The sequence below is a fragment of the Leguminivora glycinivorella genome, chromosome 16, assembly GCF_023078275.1.
Source record: "Leguminivora glycinivorella isolate SPB_JAAS2020 chromosome 16, LegGlyc_1.1, whole genome shotgun sequence".
In the NCBI taxonomy this organism is placed as follows: domain Eukaryota; kingdom Metazoa; phylum Arthropoda; class Insecta; order Lepidoptera; family Tortricidae; genus Leguminivora; species Leguminivora glycinivorella.
In genome coordinates, this window is record NC_062986.1 from 19,794,521 (window position 1) to 19,816,626 (window position 22,106).

Sequence of the window (22,106 nt, forward strand, 5' to 3'; positions counted from 1 at the left end):
TTAATGTTGAGTAAGAGAACCTCGGAGAAGTCTCTCGGGGATCCGAGATGTTTTTTCCTGTATGGAGCCACACTGCTAACTGCAGCACCAGGTGAGAGTGTCTGCTCTGTTTTCACGCACCCTCGTCACAGGGGAATGTTCATAGCATTTTTTATGAAAATATATTTGTTAAATAGTCTACCACCTGTTCTTACATTGGTTACCATTCTCAGGCGGACTTTCCCTAGGTGAAGGAGCGTCTTTGTGAGTTTTCCATTGATGTTAGGCTTGGCTTGTTTGACCGCAGCATTTGATCTGGGTTTGCCAGTGTGCTGTTTGTAGTTTCCCATTGAGCATACCTTGCTGAAGGGCATCGGAAGAATCGGCAGTCGACCCCTGCCTGGCCAGCTCGTCGGTCGCATCATAACCTCGAGATCCTCTGTGTCCTTTGGTCCATTGAAGGATAATTTTGTTATTATGACTTACCTCCGTTAGTCGTTTATGGCATTCCTTAACCCAAGCTTTATTTGTTGTACAGGATAACTTGTCCTGAAAATTGTAGCTTGGGATAAGCCTGTCCTTGCCATAACTTTCAATTTGTACATATATGTTTAACTGGTTTAACTTAACTATTTTAACCCAACACTCACCGACGGCATACAGTTCCTCCAGCATCTGTTGGGGACCATGTGCTTCTTTGAAGATGCCGATGTTACCCGCAATCCGCATATCGGAGATAATTGAGACATACATTTGTACATCCATCATCCCTATTGAGGCTTTTATAAATGCCTTCCTGTTAAAAAACTTGTCCAGATTGCAAAACCTCGGAGTTCTTCTCTACTAATTGAGATTCGTCGATACGGCTGCTAAATTTTCTTCTGATTCAATGTCAGTTTGCATAGAAATATTCGCATTTTGGTACACCTTTTATGAAAATTCAACTAACGTTAGTAGGTAATTAAAACGTTTCTTATTAACGTCTTCTAACGTTTTCCCTTCGGTAATTACCAACAATAGATGTTAGCATTATTTGGCTCTACTTTAAGCGGTGATAAATGTCTCAAAGTTTGTCCATCCGGTATTTCACGTCTTCGTTGTTTAGTAATCAGTAAAATATAGGTAAGGAAAATCTATTAATGCTGTACTAAAGAACATTTCCAAAGTTTGCCCGACTTCTGGGGGTGCTCTGCTTTAACCCGCTCGTGCGTAGGTTTTTTTTTCAAATCGAGTCCTTGAATGCAAAACGATTTTCAATCCGGAATACGATTTTAACCCTTAAACGCAAGATGATGAAGGAGTATGCCGTCTCCCAGACACAATCGCAACAAAACTGCATTGCGAATTCGCCAATATATGAGCGAAATTAGGCATTACGGGGTCCCAATTTCATTGCATTTGGCGTCCGTATCGTTGGCGTCCTTGACAAGAATTTCCGGTGACCACCGTGGCCGTCCGTGACGGTCAAAAGGTTAATAGTTCTATCTTGATACTTTCGACACAAAATGTTAGTCATATATATAGTATACTTAAATACTTAATTTACATCATCGAGGTGTGTTGCACATATGATATCTAAACAAATTTTATCCTAGTACTATCGAATATCTACAAATTCATGGATACTCTCATGCCCAGAACTATTATTCTAATTGTACAATTGTTAAAATAAACTAAAAACGGCATATTCGTACTCTACAACATCTACCTGAAGCTTTTAGTACTGTATGCGCAACGGTGAATTTCAACGAAGGCAGAATTAAATTTAAGCCTGTATGGGTTTTTCTAAATTAAATCTGTATCTTTTATAGATCAAATTAAAGGTGATTAATGGCACTATTTTTCTACATTTAAATATTTATTAGAATGTGCAAGGTATTTTGTAGAAACATGATTTTTGACAAAAAGTTTTAGAAAAAAAGATATTTTTTTACATTTTTCGTTAATTACTAACTAATGGTTGAATTTACCGAAACAATGAATATGACAAGTATTTGAGTACACAAAAAGAGCTTTCGTTTAAAAAAAATAAAAATGAAATCGGACCAATACATCTGGAGTTATGGTCGATTTTCTAAAACTCAATATCCGCCATTTTGGATTGGCGGCCATTTTGTTTAGCTACCATTTTGAGATGGCAATCATGGTTTTTTAACATCCCTATAAGCCTACCTAACTGCTGTAAAAAGGAAACTTAGTACCCCCAAATTATACCGAATTCTTCACTGGCCCATGGACTAATGCAACTGCGTCGAAATATCGGGAGCTCGACAAAAATCAAAAAGGTAATCACGGTCTATATCCCGGTCAATATAAGTCCAATGTAATAAAATCTTTGAGCATTGACTGGATCTCTAAAAGACACCTTATATCTGTGACTGTTTAATTTTGTTTCAGTCTATGCGAACTCCTATCCGAAATCCCAGGTCTCCGAGCGTCCACGCCAGAATATGACGCTCTCATATCAGAGGCGGCGCGCGAACTATGGAGACTAGTCGCTGAGAGCCACCAGCCTACTGTTGTAGGGGCTGCCTGTCTCGCCCTGTCACAGTATAAACTTGAGGATTACAAGCTTAAAGATATACCTGAGGTACTTACTTATTTATATGCTTTCGTTTCTTATAAAAAACCGGCCAAGAGCGTGTCGGGCCACGCTCAGTGTAGGGTTCCGTAGTTTTCCGTATTTTTCTCAAAAACTACTGAACCTATCAAGTTCAAAACAATTTTCCTAGAAAGTCTTTATAAAGTTCTACTTTTGTGTTTTTTTCATATTTTTTAAACATGTGGTTCAAAAGTTAGAGGGGGGGGGACGCACTTTTTTTTCCTTTAGGAGCGATTAATATTATCAAAAAATGATCTTAGTAAACCCTTATTCATTTTTAAATACCTATCCAACAATATATCACACGTTGGGGTTGGAATGAAAAAAAATATCAGCCTCCACTTTACATGTACCTTTACAGGTACCCCCCGTACCCTAATAAAACATTTTTTTCCATTTTTTATTTTTGCACTTTGTCGGCGTGATTGAAATACATATTGGTACCAAATTTCAGCTTTCTAGTGCATACGGTTACTGAGATTATCCGCGGACGGACGGACGGACGGACGGACGGACGGACAGACAGACATGGCGAAACTATAAGGGTTCCTAGTTGACTACGGAACCCTAAAAACGACCAGTCTAATGTTTTAAGTGCTGCCTGTTTGGCCCTGTCACATTTTCGCCTTATGGACTACAAGCGTCATGACAAAATTAACTTAAGGTATGTATCAGTAAACTATTAGCATAAGAGACCAATCAGAAAAAAAATACCAGTCTAATGTTTTAAGTGCTGCCTGTTTGGCCCTATTACATTATGGTCTTGAATAAAAACATGTTGAAATTTGACTACAAGTTTCAAGATCCAATGTATCTGAGGTATGTATAGCTAGTAATACTATTCGCTTGGCTTTTGTATGCAGGATATGAAGCTTTTTTTAAAGGTTTTTCTATATCTTTATACAATAATATGACGCACTCATATCAGAGGCGGCGCGCGAAATATGGAGATTAGTCGCTGAGAGCCACCAGCCTACTGTTGTCGGGTCTGCCTGTCTTGCCCTGTCGAACTATAAACTTGAGGATTATAAGCTTAAAGACATACGTGCCGGCGTATTATGATTCAAATTTTATCATTTATCCACGTGGATAAAGCGTCCGTCACGCTTTGGCAAGTATGTCAGTGTGAGAGTGACAGTTGACTTATCCACGTGGAAAAGTGATAAAATTGGAAGCATGATACGTCGGCTGAGGTACTTACTATACTATTTTACAAAATTTGGTCTATGGAGACAGCAGAAGAAAAATACTCTAGTGCTACCCTGTTGGGATAGCTGGGATTGGCCCTGTGATATTATTGCCTTAGGCACATCTCGGACACTGGCGATCAAATATATGAAAGAGGCGCGTTCCTAGCACACAGTCTAAGTTCGTGTAGGTGAACACGTACTATGCTTGTATGAGTGAAATATGACAGGTCGACTGTTCACGTTTTTTGACAGGCGGTAACTGTGAGGTAACCGAGAGGGAGTGGGCGGCACTTTCAGCGGGGAGCGAGAGTGGCCATACTGTACGATATTACTCTTTATTATACTATGCCTTAGGACTACAAGTTTTAAGATGAGTTATGTACATTCAGCAAAACTCTGCATGAAAAGTATATAATGTAATAGTTTTTCTGATGTACCACATTTTTAAAGAAAATTAAGACGTCTTATCGTCGAAGACACCCCATTTTTCATAAAAAAGTTAATGAAATGATTGGTAAAAAAATGGATTTGTCCCTTTTTAACCCCCGACGCAAAAACGACGGGGTGTTATAAGTTTGACGTGTCTGTCTGTCTGTCCGTCTGTCTGTCTGTCTGTCTGTCTGTCTGTCTGTCTGTCTGTTTGTCTGTCTGTGTGTGTGTCTGTCTGTGGCATCGTAGCTCCCGAACGGATGAACCGATTTCGATTTAGTTTTTTTTATCTGAAAGCTGTGTTAGTCGGGAGTGTTCTTAGACATGTTTCATGAAAATCGGTCCACTATGTCGCGGTCGGGGGTTTTTTCAAAATTTTAATTTTGTGGTTAGGTTATATGACTAAGGAGGTTAGCAGATAAAAACTAATCTAATGTTATAAGTGCTGCCGGTTTGGCCCGGTCAAATAATAGCCTTGAATACGCTTTGAATAAGCCAGTAGACCTGTATGTCCATCCATTCTAATATACTAATACTAATTACTAATATACTAATCCATACTAATATTATAAATGGGAAAGTGTGTGTGTCTGTTTATTTGTTCGTCCTTGACGGCAAAACGGAGCGACGAATTGATGTGATTTTTTTAGTAGAAATAGTTGAAGGGTTGGAGAGTGACATAGGTTACTTCTTGTCTCTTTCTAATGCGAGCGAAGTTGCGGGCAAAGGCCAGTAACAAATATATCTCTCACAACGGTGGTTGTGCCCAGGCAAGCATAGAACACGTACGAAGATCTCTTCAAGTGTTTTGTTGACTATAATCTATTTTTGACCATACATTGTTGTTTGCAGGTATACCGAAGGACGGTGAAACTACCAGCCTCTTATTGTAAGACCCCGGCCGACGCGGCCAGGAATCCCGAAGACGTTTTGGATTACATTCCTTGTAAGTATACACTTTGACCCTATTATTTTACCAAATTCAAAACAAGCTGCTCAAAAAAAAAGGATAAAAGACGGTTTTTCTTTTAATATCGCCCAGATGACAACAGTGATAATTGTCGCCAGCCCTTGTTCCTCGTAGATAACCAAGTTAGATAACTGGTTTTGTATGAGGAAAAATAATTCTTCCTAGCTAACTGGGTTATGAAAGAGGATTTTGAAAACCAGTTATCAAACTTGGTTATCTACGAGGAACAAGGGGTCGCCAGGCAGTGACACATCGTTGTTCATTGCCTGTTCAGCTAGGAAATATAGACCCTGAGTAAATGTTACTTATCGACCTAGAAATATCCTATTTATTCTTGTATTTCATTTGTATTTCCCGGTGTTCTATTGTCCTTGATGATGGATTTAGTAACTAAGTTTGCATGTTATAATGTAAGTAATCTTAACACTTTAATTATTTTTGTTTTTTGTTTTTACCTTCTTGATGTCAAATTGTTTATACTATAGGGAACTTGACTATAGTAAAAATTAAATATTTTATACCATGCACGAAATAAAGAATCAGATAATTATAAGAAAAACATGGACAGAAGTTATTTTTAAATCCAGTTTCTATTTATATGTCAGATAGAAATATATAAAGTAACTGAGTTGACCGTGACGTCACTCAATTCGATTTCATATAAATTCCATATTAGCAAGTCGTTCAAATTCGTTTTGACAGTTCTTAAAAAGATGCTGATTTGACTAGGAGGCAAATAGCCTATTAACTAACAGTGTTATATTTGCAGGTGAGATCTGGCCAGAGGTGTTCAAGTTTACCAACCAAGCGGCCCTGCCGAGCGTTGTGCAGTTGGCCAGCAAATTGATCGAGCGAGAGGTGCGCGCGTACCGAAGCGGCGTTTACCAGGTTAGCCAGCTATAGAACAATAACCTAACCACAAAATTACAATTTTGAAAAAACCACCGACTGCGACATAGTAGACCGATTTTCATGAAACATGGCTAAGAACACTCCCGACTAACTCAGCTTTCAGACAAAAAAAACTAAATCTAAATCGGTTCATACGTTCGGGAGCTACGATGCCACAGACAGACACACACACAGACAGACAGACAAACAGACAGACAGATAGACAGACAGACAGACACGTCATACTTATAACACCCCGTCGTTTTTGCGTCGGGGGTTAAAAACATAACATGGCAATATGTGCGTGAATCCTTTTACAGTCCAATTTTTTGACGACCGGTCTGGCCCAGCGCGTAGTGACCCTGCCTGCTACGCCGCGGTCCCGGGTTCGAATTTTTATTTGTGTGATGGGCACATATATTTGTTCCCGAGTCATGGATGTTTTCTATGTATATAAGTATTTGTATATTATATATATCGTTGTCTGAGTATCTGCAACACAAGCCATCTTGAGCTTACCGTGGGACTCAGTCAATCTGTGTAAGAGCGTCCTATAATAGGGAACTTGACTGTAGTTAAAATAAAATATTTTATACCATGCACAAAATAAAGCATCAGATAATTATAAGAAAAACAAGGACAGAAGTTATTTTCAAATCCAATTTCTATTTAATAAGTCAGGTACCTAGAAATATATAAAGTAACTGAGTTGACCGTGACGTCACTCAATTCGATTTCATATAAATTCCATATTAGCAAGTCGTTCAAATCCGTTTTGACAGTTCTTGAAAAGAAGCTGATTTGACTAGGAGGCAAGTAGCCTATATTGATTTATTTATTAAACATTTTAGAAATTGTGATTTTTTTAGGGTGAAGTCACATTATGTATGAGAAATCGCTCATTAGTATGTAAACAAGGAATTCAAGTATCTACATATTTACATGCAATCAGGATGTTACCTAAAGCGATCGGCTCTTTTCAGAGTCACACCCTGACAAAAGACATCGGCCCTTCCATCCGAATATGTCAGCTAAACGTGGAAGGTATTAGTAAGGTTAAGCCAGACTATTTACAAAAACTACTACTCCTGACGCAGCTCAATGGGTTCTCGTAGGGATGTACCGACTAGTCGCCGACTAGTCGGGAAAGCCGACTATCCGGCCACATTTGTAGTCGGCGATTAGTCGGCGACTAGTCGGCAAAAAAGGCCGATTAGTCGGCACTTCATTAGTGATAGAAAAACAGTACAAACATAAATTAACAGCTGTTATTGTTGTCTTATGAACCTATTTGTTATGTTGTTAGTCAAAAGAACAACTGCGGTAACCACAGAAAGAAATTTCCTACCGAGGACTATCGGTTTTATAGGCAGGATTCCTACCCACTTAAGCCAAACCGTTTGTTAAAAATGGAAATTGTATATCAATATTCTCATTGACTCTTAATATCTTTAAAAAAACCGGCCAAGTGCGAGTCGGACTCGCGCACCGAGGGTTCCGTACAAACCTTATGAGGAAATGGGTAGTAAGGTTAAAATTATTTAAAAAAAATATATTATGTGATGTAACTAAAAATTTATGGTTTTCGTAATTTTTCCTTTATCTATGCTATAAGACGTTGCTTCGTACCAAATTTCAAGATTCTGAGTTCACGGGAAGCACCCTGTAGGTTTTGATTCCCTTGCAAGTGTCGAAAATTTGCGGCATAAACGGCTGTATCTTTTGATTGCGTTGGCTTAGAAGTTTGATTTTTTCACAGCTTCAAGGGACAATAGACCTGAGTAATTGATATAAATTTCAGCTTCATACCTCCACGCGTTCCTGAGAAAAAGGGTCTTGACAGACGGACGGACGGACGGACAGACGGACAACAAAGTGATCCTATAAGGGTTCCGTTTTTTCCTTTTGAGGTACGGAACCCTAAAAATAATGAAAAGCGCCAACAAACGACCAATGTAATTCAAAAATTTTGATAAATTACTCGAAAATTATGTTCTGGCCGACTAGCCGACTAATCGGCCACCCAAGCGCCGACTAGTCGGTAGTCGGCCTAGTCGGCCAAATCAATAGTCGGTACATCCCTACTGAGAACCTTGGACATCAATTTGTGACATACTTTTTATGATATAAAATACTGTATACCTGTGAACCTATTTATGCCATACGATTAAATAAGTATGTAAACGCTTACGCATCGGAAAGCTGAAAGCATGCGTACGTATGTTCATATTAACGAGCGATTTCTCATACACAAAATGCTGATCGATGCTGATAGATGTGCTTCCACCCTTGAAAATCGGCCACACATGCGCGTTTTGAAAGCGTAGGCAGAGCGTTAGCGGAGCGCAATGATAGCGGTGCGCCGGACGCTGGTGCTGCGCCCAGCCAAAGAGGAGAGAGTTACTGTCGAAGTAAAATGTGTAATCACAGTGCATAGACTGCCGTCTCTTGACACAAGCTTAAAACTTTTGAACCTCAATTTTGACAATTTGGTCCATATTCTTGAAGCTTGATATGTTTTAAAATGTCAAATATCAATATTAGCGCCATCTAGCTAAGCGTACCCTAAAAATGTAATGCCATCTAGGCCACCGTACCTTTTTCTGTATGGTACTGAGGTACGTTTTTTTCTTAATCTGTCTATACGTAGTTATATAGGTCTTTGGCCCAGCGGACGCCGGCGGGAACTAACGAGCGCGGAATGCGCGCTCATTCCGCTACGCTATCAAAGAGATTTATGTGTGGCGGAGGCTTTAGTGTCGTGTCCTGTTTTCGTTACAGGTGGCGAATCGTTCCGAACCGACTACCGCTGAGTACCTGCCGCCGCACAGTGTCGTTCGTGGGCTACTCGACTGCTTCCGTAAACAGGTACGCTACACGTAATCTGTTTAACATTTTTCGCGGAAGATAAAAAAAACGTGCCTAAATCTAATCAAGAGTGAACAGGCATCTTCTGGGCGAGCTCACTCCATCGTAGGCCATGTATTTGCGTTTGGCTAGTCTGTGCCCAATAGAGTTAAGCTCATTTATAACAAAAGAAAAAAAACACGGGGAACTTTGTCGCTAAAAGGACGAGATGGTTTGTATCATTATACAAATAACCTTTCTAATTAAGAAAATAACATTTACATTTCCTTTAAATCTTTTATTCAAAATATTTATGTCTTTTCATTAAAAGACATAAATATTTTGAATAAAAAATTTAAAGGAAATGTAAATGTTATCTTAAAATATGTTTCGCTCTTAATTTGCTTTACCTCACGTATATAATCATAAATTTCGCCATTATCAGTTTCGCTTAGTTAGCTAATGTCTTTATGTACAATTATAGTGCTAAAGAATTACATGTCAATATTGCAACTACATAACTTTTCGCGTATACAGTATGTAAACTAACGAAAACCATTTACTGTAACCCGTAAATGTCCAGGTGATACTGAGAAACTTTTACTATGGGATCAACCCCGAAATCACGAAAATATCTTCTGACAGTTTCATAGGTAGTTTTATTTTATAGTAAGTATTTCCTATGGGAGAGTAAATTTTTATTTCGCGTTTTGGGTGTTGGTCCCATAGTAAAAGTTTCTCAGTATCACCTGGACATTTACGGGTTACAGTAAATGGTTTTCGTTAGTTTACATACTGTATTGTTTAAAAGTATTTCCCCCCTTTTGTCTACCGCTAAGGAGGCTAAGCCAGACTGTATTTAATATTTATATTATTTATTTATACAGGCAACAAATCCTTCGTACGACTTCCCTGAACCAGTTCTCCTGGCGATCCTCTCAGTTCTATCGTCGGAGTACCCGCGTCCATTGCCTCCATTGGAACTGTCTTGGTGAGTATATAAACGTAAATCAAAGACATATGTAATGTAACTCCGTATAGACGGATAAAGTCTAAGAAAAAAACGTACCTCAAAGCCCTAGAGAAAAGGTACGGTGGCCTAGATGGCGTTACACCTTTGAGGAACGCTCAGCTAGATGGCGCTAATATAAATATTTGACATTTTAACACATATCAAGCCAACGATAGGGGCCAAATTGTCAAAACTGAGGTTCAAAAGTTTTAAGCTTGTGTCGAGAGATGGCAGTCTATGCACTGTGATTACACATTTTACTTTGACAGTAACTCTCTGTAATACTCGATCCTCTTTGACGTAAATGGACGACCGGTCTGGCTCTGTCGGTAGTGACCTTGTCTGCTTAGCCGCGGTCCTGGATTCGAATCCTGCTAAGAGCATTTATTTGTGTGATGAGCACAGGTATTTGTTCCTAAGTCATGGATGTTTTCTATGTATATAAGTATGTATTTATCTATTTAAGTATGCATATCGTCGCTTAGCACCCATAGTACAAGCTTTGCTTAGTTTGGGGCTAAGTTGATCTATGTAAGGTGTCCCCAATATATATTTATTTATTATATAGGGATCCTAGGCCAATATGGACGAATAAACAAGAAGACAATGGCTTTGCACAAAATTGTTATAGCACAAAACACAAGTTAGGTATTTAAACAGGCATGTTTTACCCATGGTTCCACAGGTTTTGTACCACACGGGACCACGGGTAATTTTTACAGTACTGCTACTTGTCAATAGATGTCGCGACGAACGAAGAGTCTAATGCTCACCAGCTATATTACAAAAGTATAAATCAGTATTCTGTTTTCAATTCCTTCTCCTTGTAATATAAGTTGTAAACTGTTCTAATATTAAATTTTTGGCAGACGAGACACTATTGACACCTAGTATCGAGTAGTGCTGATAACTCACGCTATTTGACGCGTGGCTGTCGCTAGATGTCGCTATAACTATGCCTATACCAATAACTCGCGTTTACTGATGTATGGAGTTACAACTCCTCCCTTACCTGTGTTCACGAATAAACGTTATTCTATTCTATTCTATTCTATTCTATTCTTACTTATTTCTCTATGATCAACATCTCATCAGTTTGTATGGTTCGCAGGTTGCACGGCGCGTCCGCCAGGGGGCGCGCGTGGCGAGCCGGCGCGCTGCGGCTGGCCGCGAGGAGCGTGGGCGCTTCTGGTAGACGAGTCGTAGAAGTGTACCTTAAGGAGGTAGAAGAGGGGCAGATAGAGGTAAGATATACTTATAATTTTAGAACCAAAATAAATGTAAATGTAATGGCCAAATATAAATACAAAAAAAGTTATGAATACCATTTTTCCACTACCCAAAGGTTGCCTAGAAGAGATCGTTCTTTAGCGATAAGGCCGCCTGTTGTTTACCTCTGTAATAAAATTTATTGTAATGTACATTTCTGAGGTTGTGCAATAAAGTGGATTTGTATTGTATTGTATGTGTTTACGCAATTAAGTCCCGTTTAGTTCTAAAATTATGAGTGCAAATCGTGTTAGTTTAAATCAATATAAGATATATTTATGTCGTAAACGAGTTAGTTCTAAAACTGACAGACTCTTAAGCTGAGTCGCATAGCTATGGGTAAGAGCGAATGGGATATCTCTGCATCTCTTTCTTGAATATACCTCTGTTTCAGAACTTGCAGCAATAACTTGCAGGTGTAAACTTGGCTTTTGTTTTACAAATAAGTTAGTGTTGATTGACACTTACGCTTTTCGATTGTCACGACACCTAGCGTCGAATAGCGGTAAAACAGTGATATATTTCTTAACCCATCTTTTTTCCAGGAATCGGAAGTGTTAGAACTGTTCGAGCTGCTCCCTATCTTATGTCGCAACACTCCTCCTAACACGCTCCGCGCGCCCCTGGAGCGCTGCCTGCACGCCGCCTACCAGGTACGGTAATAGGGAACTTGACTGTAGTAAAAATAAAATATTTTTCAGTAGAGATGGTCGTTTTTTTACGCACTAGTTCGAGAAGTGGTTCATTATATAACAGGTCGAAACTTCGGAGGCTCATCTGTACTGAAAAACGTCGTTCGATACACGTGCGAAGAGGAAGTTCGAAACGAGTGGCGATAGATTAAAACACGACCGAAGGGAGTGTTTTAAATCGACACGAGTTACTTTTTCGCACTTGTATCGAAATGTACTATTATACATTGCACGAAATATAGCATCAGATAATTTTAAGAAAAAATGGACAGAAGTTATTTTTAAATCCAATTTCTATTTAATCAGTCGGGTAGAAATATATAAAGTTACTGAGTTGACCGTGACGTCACTCAATTCAATTTCATATAAATTCCATATTAGCAAGTCGTACAAACTCGTTTTCACAGTTCTTAAAAAAAAGCTGATGAGCCTATAGTGGGTGGATCAACTTTTTCTTGCCTGTTATTGCCATGGTTACGGTCCCCTGAGTCACGCTGGTTTTATGCAAAATTATGCTTCTTAAACTATGCAAACATGCATTTTTTTGGTGTTAACTAGCCTTTTAAATCGACACGAGTCACAACAGGGCACGTACCCGAATGGCACATACGCTCACGAAACGAAACGCTTGTACATATCTATCTCTATCGCTCTTGCGTATAGGCGTGACTGAGCCAGACTACCTTTCGCGGCGTTTCGTTTTCGTTTCGCGTCGCAGAAATGCCCGGCTACGGCACTAGGGCCAGATCCCTTTTAAGCGTGATTTTTTATAAGCACTTTTGCTTTAAGTATTTTCGCTTTTTGCATGCAGTTTGCTCCTAATTAGATAGCAAAAGGAAAATATTTGCGAGTGTGTTTAGTAAAACGTCCCACTGTGTCGGTTACCATTAAGGCGAGATTTACTTGCATCTTTATATGAATAAATTGACAAAGTGGCTTTGTAGCAATCGACAAAGTGGGACGTTTTCCCGTGCACACTCACATTTGTTAAGTTTTAACTACTGTCGGGCCTTCGTATTTGAAATACAGGTAAGGTACAGCGGGACAAATCTCGACTAGGGGGCAATTGTAACTGATCCTTTTTTCCATTATTACACTATGATGTTGAGTTCTACATGTATTCACTGAACACGCCTACCATATATAACCGGTGGACACTCTATTTAATAATGCAAACATTGTAAAACATGAAAAAAAAAATGGATCTGTAACAGGTGGCGCCCATCCGGGATTTGACCCGCTGTACCTGAGCAGTTCTCGAATACTTTGTACCAAGGACCATTTAATACTAGACTGATATAGCCCATACAAAAAAGCGTACCCCTGAAAAAAGCTTAGTTTTTGCTTTAAAACTAGATGGCGTTGTTTCGTAACCCGGGAGTGGAAAAAAACATATTTTCACACATATTTTTACTTGTTTTTATATTATACTATGAATAACTATCAAAAAACTTTATTTTAATATCAAAATATTGGCTCAAAACACAATTTTTACAAATTATATTTTTTGGTCGGCCTCGACGTAGTTGTGATCGCTTCGCTGGCTAAGTTTGTTCGCATGTTGTCTAATTATTGCCAAATAAAATGACTAGATGACGTTGGTGGACTAGGAAAATGTCACATCCGTTTCGTTGTTCATTAATATAATATACTTAGTGATAATAAACCTATATGTTGAGCTCAAATACGTTCAACAAAACGCAATCATTGTGCCAACAGATGTGACATCCATGTCACATCACAAATGTCATTGTATGATTTATTGAATATTCATAATATATGGATATTAAATATTTTAGAATCGCAGCAGCAATGCGACTAGAGATACAGAATTAATAACTGTATAAATTAATAATTTTATGACCAATGACCTCATACATAAATTTACCAGTTTAGGTGACAGAAGGCGAATCCAATTTGTAAACATTAAATGTGCTAAGGAAAAGAATCTTTCCGATTTTCAACGGGACACGGCTGAAGGGGCGAGCTGGTTTCGACTGCGCCCATGCATCTCAATTGTCCAGAAAGTTCATTCGAAGATCATTTTGCTTATAATAATCTGAGTAATCACAGTGAATGGTTTGACAGTATTTCAGCTAACATGTAGAGAGACTTGCTAGCTTCGTCGGTCAGGCTTCGTCTTGGACACAATGCGGATAGTTAGGCCGCCAGGTGTGGCACTTTGGATTACGTTTTTATAATAACTTAATGATAGTTTGTATTGTTTTGGTAATATATTTTCTACTCCTATACTACTCGTTTGGTACTCGTATAAACCTAAACTGAGATAATAAATGAATAAAAGGAAATAATTAGTGAAACTCTGACATAAGTAATAATTAATGAGACTAAATGCGTTTTCACATTATCCGATCCGATATCGGATGTAGGACTGATACCCCATACATTACAGGCGCTATCTTGGATTTTTTCCATTTAAATCCTTCCGACATCCGATATCGGATCGGATAATGTGAAAACGGACTAAGACAATAGATACCTTGTTAGTGTTATATACCTATGCCTATGTATATCCCACCAAAAACATTCTGTAAAAAATAGCCGTCTCGATGGAGCTGCTTGTTTATCTCTAAAAAGTAATGAAATCTACATTAAGTTCCTTACTGCGATTTCTTTATTATTATAGTTAACTAGCCTTTGCCCGCGGCTTCGCTCGCGTTAAATTCGAAAATCTCTCCACAAACTTCCATCCTCCATTCTAAGGAAGTGGGGGGATATAAAAAGAGACAAAAAGTAGCCTATGTCACTCTCCATCCCTTCAACTATCTCCACTTAAAAAATCACGTCAATACGTCGCTCCGTTTTGCCGTGAAAGATGGACAAACAAACAGACACACACACTTTCCCATTTATAATATTAGTATGGATGTTGTGTGACTTGGCCGTTGAAGTGTAGTGGTGCTGGCGACAGATTGGTGCAATGGTGTCATGGAGCACCTGGTTATAAACTTCTTTATACCCTTGTGTATAAAGAAGTTTATAAGTTTCATATTCGATGGTCCGAGCTAAGGTTCGTAAAGCCATGAAGCCGAGCTGATAATCATTGTCGCTAAACGCCGATCGAAACGCAGTCTGAAGTGGGTGATAAACGTACGATACGAGCAGGTATGCGTACTTATGGCTCGACGACCTTTTTCGATTGTGTGTCACCGTAAGTACGCGTAAAAACCGCTGCGCATAGTAGTCGACCATCCAACGCGTACTTGCTCGTACGCCTATCACCCACTTGACGTCGCGCCAACACTTTATGGAAAAAGCGGGTTTTCGACAACTACCAAAAAGCTTTTAGACATTCAAAAATCTTCAATAATACTCAACTGTTTCGGTCGCACACGTTCAAATATAGGATAGGATTGGTATGAGCGAGACGGTCAGGAGATTGATTGTCAACATGATATCTATCATAAACACCGTTCGAAATGGCCTCATTAAAATCTAAATTTTAAATATATTGAAAGTAATATTACTAAACATTGACGTCACGCTCAAAATGAAAGAGATAGAAAATTTGACAGTATGGTACTCTTTTGCATGATTGTCATAATTCAAAATAAGAACGATGGCTTGCGTTGTAAACAGGGACTGAAACATGACACGGGCCCCTAGCGTCATCTATATACTTTTCACTGTATCACTTGTAATGCCGTTGAACTACCGCGTGCGTATTTAAAAAAAAAAAACGACATTTTTATTCAAATCATTCAAATGACACTCTTAGTGACATCTAGTGACATAGATTTACGGCTGCCAATGGGGTACGGTATTTAGTATGGACTCTGCTGGTCCTTTATAATCGTCCTTGCTTTGTACATAGCCACGTCAGCAAATTTTAATTGATCCTATTTTGTTATCAACATTTAGTAATATAAGTCGACTTTCGTAAGATATATACAGGATAATTGTTATAATTAAGAAAATATAGATACTAGAGAACCTTGATTATGGGTGCCCTGAAATCAGTACCGTGTCTCTTAGACACGGTCTGCGCTGAGCGGCATCCTATTTGGTATAACAGTACCTAATGATTCACTTGCATCTATGTATCTTGTTATATGTTTTATACCAAATAAATATTTTTTCTTTCTTTCTTTTCATTCTTTCTTGATGACGAAATAAAACTTACTAAATTCTCAATTCATCAAAAAAATCTTGGTAACAAAATAGGAATAATAAAAACAAATTTAAGTTTTTCCTTAATTTTTGTACAAAATTTTCGAAAACTGCTGACCTTAACATACATACATACAATCACGCCTGTATCCCGTAAAGGGGTAGGCAGAGCACATGAAACTACTAAAACTTCAGTGCCACTCTTGGCAAAATAAGGGGTTGAAAGAAAGCGAAACTGTGGCATTGCAGTGACAGGTTGCCAGCCTCTCGCCTACGCCACAATTTAACCCATATCCCATAGTCGCCTTCTACGACACCCACGGGAAGAAAGGGGGTGGTGAAATTCTTAGCCCGTCACCACACAGGCTGACCTTAACATATATTATATTTCAGGATTCGCTACAAAAGAAGAAACATAATGACAAAGATACTCTTTTCGCGAGACAGATGGATGGAATAAAATCCTGTTTGGAGTGTGATAAGATACACGACGCGAATCGGACGTTGCTGTCACAGTTCGTGGAGAACTATTATAATGTTATTGAGGATGATAATGTGGTGAGTTAACATTTTTTTTTTCCTAGCCTATAATTGTGTCCCACTGCTGGGCAAAGGCCTCCCCTTTCTTCCGCCACTCATCACGATTTGCCGCCTGCTCCGGCCAGTCGCCGCAAAATGCGTCGAGGTCATCCCGCCATCTTTTCTCTGGCCTACCTCTGCCCCAACTAATCTGTGGTGTCCAGTCATTTTTGTGGATTATTAATTTATTTACAGTTTATTGCATCATGTTACAAAAAAAATACAAATTGTGTACTTAATGCTTTAGGACATTCTTCATAAGGACAAACAAAGATAGCCATTGTTGTATTATTTTTCTGTGTACGAGCACTACTGATGTGCCGATGGAAAGTTTCCAAAATTCTGAAATGTTCACATAGGAAAACTTCGGAAACTTTCCATACTTTGTATGGACAATTGTATGGATAGAAACTTTCCATTTCATAAATTTAAATTTTCTTTATTTTTCATGAAAGTTCGTTAATTTTTCATGAAATTTAAGATTTTTTCGGAAAGTTTCCGCAACTTGCACATCACTTACGAGCACTAATTTTTTGACGCTCCGAGTCTCTAGCCATGCGGGAAGCTCAGCCTTGGATTTTTGCCATTTATCCATGTTCTGTGTGCCTTGGGGAGTTAATTACCATGAAGTACCAAGTAAATAAGTCGCAAAAAAGCGACTTGGATAAATGGAAAAAGTCGATGATTTTTGCCATTTATCCAAGTTGAGAGAGAGGGACGGAGCTATATATTTAACTGGTTTAGTTATGTCCCTCTATCTCGACCTAAACTGAACGGCTTTAGTATGGTTTTAGGCTTCTTGGCAATTCCTCTGATCTCACAATTTTTTAAAAATTATAAATGGGCTTACTCTTGGCTACAGACTAGCCAAAGGCAAAGACGTGCCCTTCGATGGAGTGAGCTCGCCCAGAAGATACAACACTTTTAAAAAAAATTCCCCTCACTAGCTCAGAAACACGTGTTTTGTCCTTTAATACCAGCGAGTAAAAACGCATTTTATCCACCTTGAATATAATCAAATTAACTGCTTTAAAATTGATAAAAGTAGGTGAACCTAGTAATAAAGATGATTTACCACCTGTGGAACTACTAGATCAAGAGCCCAGGCCCGCCAGACCTTCCTCAAATTCTCAAGGATGAAACTTTGGGACAATGTAGAGTTCACATCGGCGTTTAATGTGTGCATATTTTCTAGTTCGGCCCATCGGCCAATTTTTGGCTATCAAGTGATGAAGGTGAAAAATGTAGAAAATTCAAGTTTTTAGCTTTTATAGACCCGGAATATTTCAATTCTACTAATGCTCATATCGAAACTTTAAGTCGGTCTGGCGGATGGTTGGGTCCATCCGATTGGTCTGGCTGCTTACAAATGGTCTAGTTACAGGTCCCTGCGTATCATATATCAAAATCAGGCTTAAGAAAATGAGGTAAGTTAGAGTCGTTTTTTGCCAACATTGTCGCGTCTGGTAAAAGTTATATTTATTAGAAAATAAACATGTACTTACGCAGTGTAAATAAAATTCATAGCTTAAAATTAATCTTGCACCACATATAAACTTTCATTTTTTTATTTCCTTAGAAGTAAAATTTTTGAAAGTCGCTTATTACGTCAAGTATACAATATACACGTAGCTTAATGTAGAAAATTCAAGTTTTTAGCTTTTATAGACCCGGAATATTTCAATTCTACTAATGCTCATATCGAAACTTTAAGTCGGTCTGGCGGATGGTTGGGTCCATCCGATTGGTCTGGCTGCTTACAAACGGTCTAGTTACAGGTCCCTGCGTATCATATATCAAAATCAGGCTTGAGAAAATGAGGTAAGTTAGAGTCGTTTTTTGCCAACTTTGTCGCGTCTGGTAAAAGTTATATTTATAATAAAATACACATGTACTTACGCAGTGTAAATAAAATTCATAGCTTAAAATTAATCTTGCACCACATATAAACTTTCATTTTTTATTTCTTTAGAAGTAAAATTTTTGAAAGTCGCTTATTACGTCAAGTATACAATATACACGTAGCTTAATGTAGAAAATTCAAGTTTTTAGCTTTTATAGACCCAGAATATAACAATTCTACTAATGCTCATATCGAAACTTTAAGTCGGTCTGGCGGATGGTTAGGTCCATCCGATTGGTCTGGCTGCTTACAAACGGTCTGGTTACAGGTCCCTGCGTATCATATACCAAAATCAGGCTTGAGAAAATGAGGTAAGTTAGAGTCGTTTTTTGCCAACTTTGTCGCGTCTGGTAAAAGTTATATTTATAATAAAATACACATGTACTTACGCAGTGTAAATAAAATTCATAGCTTAAAATTAATCTTGCACCACATATAAACTTTCATTTTTTTATTTCCTTAGAAGTAAAATTTTTGAAAGTCGCTTATTACGTCAAGTATACAATATACACGTAGCTTAATGTAGAAAATTCAAGTTTTTAGCTTTTATAGACCCGGAATATTTCAATTCTACTAATGCTCATATCGAAACTTTAAGTCGGTCTGGCGGATGGTTGGGTCCATCCGATTGGTCTGGCTGCTTACAAACGGTCTAGTTACAGGTCCCTGCGTATCATTTATATCAAAATCAGGCTTGAGAAAATGAGGTAAGTTAGAGTCGTTTTTTGCCAACTTTGTCGCGTCTGGTAAAAGTTATGGCCGGCGGAAACGGTCTGGCATTGATGATAACCAATTTCTAACAACGTGCTCTAACACATATATAAAAATCAGCCTTGAGAATTTAAGGAAAGTAAGCACTTTTTTTTTCACCTTCATCACTTGATAGCAAAAAATTGGCCGATGGGCCGAACTAGAAAATATGCACACATTAACCGCCGATATGAACTCTACATTGTCCCAAAGTTTCATCCTTGAGAATTTGAGGAAGGTCTGGCGGGCCTGGGCTCTGGGTCTATACTGGAAGCAGTGATGAACGCATTTTTTGCGTTGTAGTTTCCTCGCTATAGTGAGGGTAAAAGTTTTGTGTTACACTCGGGTGCAAATGTGTTTTACTTCTCGTGTGTTAAAAAACTCGCAAGTTCAGGATTCTATTCTCGAACCACTCGCTTTGCTCGTGGTTCAACTATAGAATCCTTTCACTTGCTCGTTTTTCAATTCCACACTTTGCGTTAAAATACAACTTTGTCCCCTTGTATAACAAAAATAACTATTACAGGCTACTAATATTTTTTCCCAGGCATGGCCATCATTCGCCAACGCATGTTGCGCTCTCTCCACAAAGTACCTCGAGCGAATGACCTCCCCCTCCAGTTGGTGGGAGGTGTCGGCGAGCGCGTTACGGCGCGCCGCGAACATTCGCGGCCTGCTCGCGGCGCGCGGCGAATGTTCGCTCGTGTGGCTTAATGAGATCATTGATGCGCAGGCGGGGCAGATCACGTGAGTATATTACTTACAATTAAAGTTATTTTGGTAATTTTATTAAGACATGTACAAAACAAGAACAATTTAATACTGTAGGCCTAGCACATGATGGCCGCGAGAGTATGTCGGCGCGAGATAGATGACGTCTTCTTCTAACTGTATAAATGACATAAGGACGGGTAGTCTATCTCGCGGCGACATACTCCCGCGGCAATCATGTGCTAACCCTGCTGGACTGACAAAGCCCATACAAAAAAAAACCTCTAAAATGTATGGGCCTTTTAGGCTTAAAACTAGATGGCGCTGTTCGCCACCTGGAAGTGGCCGACATCATATTTTCCCCAAATATTTTTGCGTGTTTTTATTTTTTAAAAGAACAAATGACATATTTCTTTATTTTTTTTTAAATCATGATATGTAGTGCGCCGTTTTTAGGGTTCCGTACCAAAAAGGTACAACAGGAACCCTTATGGTGCGACTCTGTCCGTCTGTCTGTCCGTCTGTCACATTGTTAAATATCTCGAGAACTACTTATGCTATCGATATGAAATTTGGAATAGTATTAGTTATAAACATTGTGAACCTCTACAAGTTGATCGCAGATTGACTAATCTGAGGTTCGCTGACGACATTGTCCTTTTCTCCTCCACAGCTTCCGAGCTGCAACAAATGCTTGAAGAACTAAGCACCGCAAGCCTCGAGATTGGACTAAAGATGAATATGTCAAAGACCAAGCTTATGACTAACAGTGCACCGCATGGCATAGAGATTAATGGAGAACCAATTGCATATGTCCAAGAGTACATTTATTTGGGCCAATTAGTTTCCTTCCAGGCGCGTCAGGAAAAAGAGGTCGAAAGACGGATTGAAAACGCCTGGAGGAGCTATTGGTCCATGAAACATCTTATGGAAGGTATCTTCCGATGACACTCAAACGGAAGCTCATGGACATATGCATACTCCCAGTTTTGACCTACGGTGCACAGACTTGGTCCTTGACTAAAGCTCAGAAGTCCAAGCTCGGGGTTTGCCAACGTGCCATGGAGCGCAGCATATTAGGTGTCAAATTGGTGGATCGAGTCCGGAACACCACGCTGCGCTCCAAGACGAAAATTATCGATGTAGCTCGGAAGGCGGCCAAGCTAAAATGGGACTGGGCTGGTCATGTCTGCCGGATGCCGAACGAGTTGTGGGGCAGAATCACCACGGAGTGGGAGCCCGAAAACTCGAATCGGGGATCTGGCAGACCCCGACAGCGATGGCGGAACGAACTGGACTCCTTTTTGAAGGAAATGGCCAGACACGGCTTTGAATAGAGAGAAGTGGAAAAATTGGGGGGAGGCCTTTGCCCAGCAGTGGGACACGACAGGCTCCAAATAATAATATAAATGATAGAAAATGGCCAAAATGAAAGGGGGTCAAACTGAAAATTTCAAGTAACTAGGTCAAGTGGGGTATCGTTAGAAAGAGCTCAAACTGTACATTGATATGTACAGTTTGACCCAAACTATTTTTTATAATTTTTTGGTTGTGGAAAAAAAATGTTTTTTGAAGGAAAATGTAAAAAAAAATACCGTCCCCCCCTTATCTCCGAAGTATAATGAGGTCGGTTCAGGAGCGTCCTTGCGACATGTCGTAAGTCGTAAACTATTGAAGTCGAATAGTCTTGATTTTATTTGGACGTTGTCTAACAGTAAAATTGTATATTAAAATATTACTTGTTATGTGGGAAATTGAGTCTTGAGAGATTTAGTCAAATCTGTAGAGTTCTATGAATAACATTTTGATGATTCAACTATTGAAAGTTTGTACGGAACCCTCGGTGAGCGAGTCCGACTCGCACTTGACCGTTTTTTTTTGTCTGGTATTGAATGTGTTAAGATATTAAAATTGTATTTATCTTGCAGTGAACAAGAATATTCGCTACAGTGCATGTCTCCCGCACTACAAGCGACGCGACCGGACGAGGAATCACGTGACTGGCTACTGCAACTAATGGCGCGGACTCAAGTCGCTTTCAAACAGTAAGTCTAGTTCCTAATACCAAGAACGATTTAATACTGGATTGACAAAGCCCATACAAAAAAGCGTACCCCTGAAATGTATGGGCCTTTTAGGCTTAAAACTAGA

At 39.0% G+C, this 22,106-nt stretch overlaps 1 protein-coding gene across 1 annotated transcript in view; it reads left to right on the top strand.

The window, feature by feature from the left end:
* LOC125234785 (focadhesin) overlaps nucleotides 1-22,106 on the top strand; it is a 38,397-nt gene that overhangs the window by 12,027 nt on the left and 4,264 nt on the right. The window contains exons 10-19 of the mRNA XM_048141181.1: nucleotides 2,377-2,569; nucleotides 5,053-5,146; nucleotides 5,940-6,058; nucleotides 8,843-8,929; nucleotides 9,796-9,899; nucleotides 11,032-11,164; nucleotides 11,735-11,842; nucleotides 16,406-16,570; nucleotides 19,792-19,991; nucleotides 21,884-22,000. Coding sequence (XP_047997138.1) covers nucleotides 2,377-2,569; nucleotides 5,053-5,146; nucleotides 5,940-6,058; nucleotides 8,843-8,929; nucleotides 9,796-9,899; nucleotides 11,032-11,164; nucleotides 11,735-11,842; nucleotides 16,406-16,570; nucleotides 19,792-19,991; nucleotides 21,884-22,000 — 1,320 coding nt within the window. The remainder of the gene's footprint in view (nucleotides 1-2,376; nucleotides 2,570-5,052; nucleotides 5,147-5,939; nucleotides 6,059-8,842; nucleotides 8,930-9,795; nucleotides 9,900-11,031; nucleotides 11,165-11,734; nucleotides 11,843-16,405; nucleotides 16,571-19,791; nucleotides 19,992-21,883; nucleotides 22,001-22,106) is intronic.